A 4,035-nucleotide genomic window follows, 5' to 3' on the forward strand; every position below is an offset into this window, starting at 1 on the left:
TGTGGTTGCTGGGAATTGAACTCAGGACCTTTGGAAGAGCAGGCAATGCTCTTAACCACTGAGCCATCTCTCCAGCCCCCATAATAAATAGTCTTAAAAAAAAAGTATCAAAAAACCAGAACAAAACAGGAAAGTACATATATCTGAATACACAGAAAATGACTTTTCTCACTTCCTTCCTTCCTTCCTTCCTTCCTTCCTTCCTTCCTTCCTTCCTTCCTTTTTGTTTGTTTTGAGACAGGGTTTCTCTGTAGCTTTGGAGCCTGTCCTAGAACTCTGTAGACCAGGTTGGCCTCTGCCTCCCAAGGCGTGCGCCACCACCACCTGGCTAGAAAATGAGTTTTCAGTGTTCTGTTAGTATTTAATGCAAATGGCATTAGATGAATAATATAGTATCCATAGCTATGATCATAAAATCAGAAGAAGAAGAAATATTGGGGAGATGGCCAGTGGCCTGAGGCCCTGAGCTTGGATCCCTAGTACCCAGATAAAAAGCTAGGCATGCCTCTGCTTGCCTGTAACCCCAGCACTGGCAGACCCTAGGAACAAAAAGGCACGCTTCAGGGTCAGGGAGAAGGTGACTGTCTCAGGGACTAAGAGTCAGAAGAAGACAGCTGACGTCCTCCACTGGTTTCTGCGTGTGCTCATGTGGGCTCTCCCCATATTCAAGTGAATACACACACACACACACACACACACACACACACACACACACATACACACGAAGAAACAGGAGGCATGTTTTTGAGGTCCTTTATTTTTTCAAGGGACCTTTTAAAAAATTGTCAAACTACAAAACAGATGCCATATATTCTGCCATAAATAAAAACAAACAGGCAGGACTATGTAAGCAAACTGAGAACAACTGTTTTTCAGAAAATGTGAAAATATTCTGCAATCATAAGTCATCCAGTTTTTAAAATAAAACTGTGGAAAACTCACAAATCTTAAGCGGCACATACAAGCCACCCTTGAAGAGGAACACATTGTGTAAATTAGGTAAAGCCCACCCTTTCTTAGAGGACAGGTCTTTCCGTATTCAAAATCCACACGGGCTTCGTTTCTGTTTCTCAAGAACCATATGATAGAGGCACCAATGACAATACAACCTTGTTTCCAAAAACATTGTAACAAAGTTTTGTTTCTTTACAACATGACTTAAGAGGCAAAAAAGGAACCCTGGGTAAGTCTTTTCTCTCAGAGGCAGGTAGGTTTTGAAACTGTCTCATCGTATCCGCTTCTGCTGCCGCGCTCTGTAAATGTCGTGAACAGGGGGGACTACAGCCCCCTTTTCTTCGTCTTCGTCTGAGTCCTCATTGGGTCTTTTAACAGCCTTGGTGAGCACAGCGCTGCTTTCCACTGGGCCGTTGCCTTCCACAGCCAGCTCCGGGGCCCCTCCAGTGATGATCCTCACGGCTTCCTCAACAGCTATTGGGATGGACAAAAAGGACAGGGCTGGGTGCTCGCAGTGATGCTGCTGTAGAAGAGGGCTCTGCTCGTTCGCTGGCCTATCAGCAAGCTTCGACTGTTTAACTGCTACCACACAAGGTGTGTTAAAACTAAGACAGACCAGACAGTGCGCACCACAGCTAGGACTCCGTGACATTCTATCAGAATGTGCCCACACCACAGAAGGCTCAGTTTACTTCAGGTGTCACCGCACTTCTGCAGACTAGATAATTGGCTTTAGAGACCTCAGTGGAAGAGAAAGATCCCTCCTCCTTGGGAAACCCCATACTGAAAATGGAGCTCCTATTACTCACTGTTTGGTATCTTGCATCTTCGGAAAATTTCCATCAGTTCATCCACTTGTACAAAAGGACCCTATTATGACATGAAGAAATTTAATCTCAGTTATCCGATGAATTGACTATTTTGTACTTCTCATTATACAAGAGAAAAAGCATAGAATTACTGTGGCCCACAGAACCAGTGTGCACAGCGAACAAACCTGGAAGCAGATAGGAGGAGGGAGCAGTTTCATCAGAACAACAGCTGCAGGAGGCACTGGGAACACTCCACCGGGGACCGGGTGTAAGCCTGGAGCTGGGAGAGAAGGCAGGCATGAAACAAGTGGCTGCAGTTTCTGCAGGAGAAAGCTGAAACCAAACGACCTGCACACCTCCCTTGTCCTTGCTGCTTTCTTCTGAACACTTAAAAAGGGTTCTGGTGCTTTCCCCTACGGCCAATTGAACTGGGCCAGCCAGGAAATGCAGGGGAGACAGGCGGCTTCAGGTAAAGCAGGCCAGGGCTGGACTGAAGGACATTTTTGAGTTACACATTGCTTAAGGCCAATTATTCAATAGCACATTGAATCCAAAGGGTTTTGTTCAAAGAGGGCCACTAACCATCATTTACAACTACGGTCCAGAATAGCACGGCTGCAGGGTTTCCAGTTGGCCAAGCAATCTGCACATTGCAGCGTTTCTGAGAGCTGCGCTGGCACTGGGCTATTAGAGTCTGCAGCACTCGGAGCTTGGTGAGTTTTTAAATTCTTAGCTCATCTGGCTCAACTATTACTGTCAAGTCACTTGTCACTGTGACCCTAGGTCTAATAATTAACCTACAGTGGAAAAGTTCAGGTCACCCCCCCCATCCCACCCCCACCCCTGTTCAATTTAAATTAAACAAACTGAGGTCTCAGTACTGAGTCTTACGTGCTAAATGCCGTGGCTGAAACGGGATCATCTGCTGAGTGTCTGGCTTAGGGTACTCTGGTTTTCTGTCCACTTCATCTTTGAGAACAGGCACTATAGAAGGGGCTACAACTGGGTCTGGAATTATAGCTGCTAGCTTAGCACGGGAGACGTCCTGGAAATGCAGAGCAGAGGAACCCTGAACCTGAAAAGGGTCTTACAGAGGATTGTGCAACTCTGTCATCCCAGGCTCTAAGCACAGGAAGTGTGGAGAAGGATAAGCAGGAAATCTCAGGATGAGACTGTTCAGTACTCAACAAGGGAAGTCATTGGCTTTGAAGGTTGCACTTTAAAAACTTTAACTTTAACCCCAGCAAAGAATACTGGACTGTCTCCAGGCAAAGTCCTCGCAGAATAGAGACAAACCTTTGTGGGAAGAGTTGTGGGAATGGGCACCAAGGAGAGGGTAGAATAATTTGGAGGAAAAGATTTATATATATATATATATATATTTGTTTACTTGAGACACAGTCTCAATATGTGGCGCTGGCTGTCCTGGAACTCACTCTGTAGACCAGGCTGACCTCAAATTTATAGATATGCACCTGGTTTGCCTCCTAAGTGCTGGGATTAAAGGTATGCGCCACCATTGCCCAACAAGATTTAGATTTTTGATACCTCCCTTCCATTGGAATTGATCAACATTTCAGTTAAGAAGCCTGGATTAAGTGAAGTCTTGCTTCAGGAAAGCCAAGAGAAGGATTATCTGCATCTATACTGGCTAGTAATGCCCTGGGCATCCAGGCCAGGGAAGCTGTAACGCCTCTTTTATGACTGGCCAACAACATGACCTAACGGGCTGGGGAGCCAGGCCCTGATGAGCACGACCACTCAAGCTATACCACAAGTAGCACTTTGCTAATGCAGTGAACTTTCTCCTAAGAGCAGAGGAGAAAAGGAAGGTAACTGGCAGCTCCATCTGTCAGGTTAACTAGACTGTGTTTACTCTCTGAGGACATCGGTAACACTCATGCCATGGACTCCAACTCAGAAGGGATCACATAGCTAACAGGCAGTGGGAGAGGACTGGGAGCCCACCCTCTGACCGTTCCAATATTAGCAGGACCCTCTCTAAGGTTGTTTAGAGGAGCCGTACAGTCACCTATTAACAGGCCCTATCAATTTCAGTCCTTCAAATCTGCTAACACAGTTGGTGACGTGGCTTTTATGTGAGCAAATCTAAATGAGAAGGCACAGAGAAATTGCTCATAAGTTACTATACCAAATACCACATGGCAAAGTGCTCTAGTTCTTCCCAAATATACGTAGAAATGAAAATACAGGCTGCAAAGTTCATGATAAAAAGTAGTTCTAGTTGGAAAATTTCTTCTTCTTCTTC

At 45.5% G+C, this 4,035-nt stretch overlaps 1 protein-coding gene across 1 annotated transcript in view; it reads right to left on the reverse strand.

The window, feature by feature from the left end:
* Positions 1-739: 739 nt before the first annotated feature.
* Cstf3 (cleavage stimulation factor subunit 3) overlaps positions 740-4,035 on the reverse strand; it is an 85,401-nt gene continuing 82,105 nt past the window's right edge. Inside the window, exons 18-21 of the mRNA XM_005364067.3 lie at positions 2,658-2,811; positions 1,952-2,046; positions 1,764-1,824; positions 740-1,428 (exon numbers count right to left, since the gene is read on the reverse strand). Of these exons, the coding sequence (XP_005364124.1) occupies positions 1,226-1,428; positions 1,764-1,824; positions 1,952-2,046; positions 2,658-2,811 (513 nt within the window). The 3' untranslated portion in view covers positions 740-1,225. The remainder of the gene's footprint in view (positions 1,429-1,763; positions 1,825-1,951; positions 2,047-2,657; positions 2,812-4,035) is intronic.

Source organism: Microtus ochrogaster (assembly GCF_000317375.1).
Source record: "Microtus ochrogaster isolate Prairie Vole_2 chromosome 14 unlocalized genomic scaffold, MicOch1.0 chr14_random_1, whole genome shotgun sequence".
In the NCBI taxonomy this organism is placed as follows: domain Eukaryota; kingdom Metazoa; phylum Chordata; class Mammalia; order Rodentia; family Cricetidae; genus Microtus; species Microtus ochrogaster.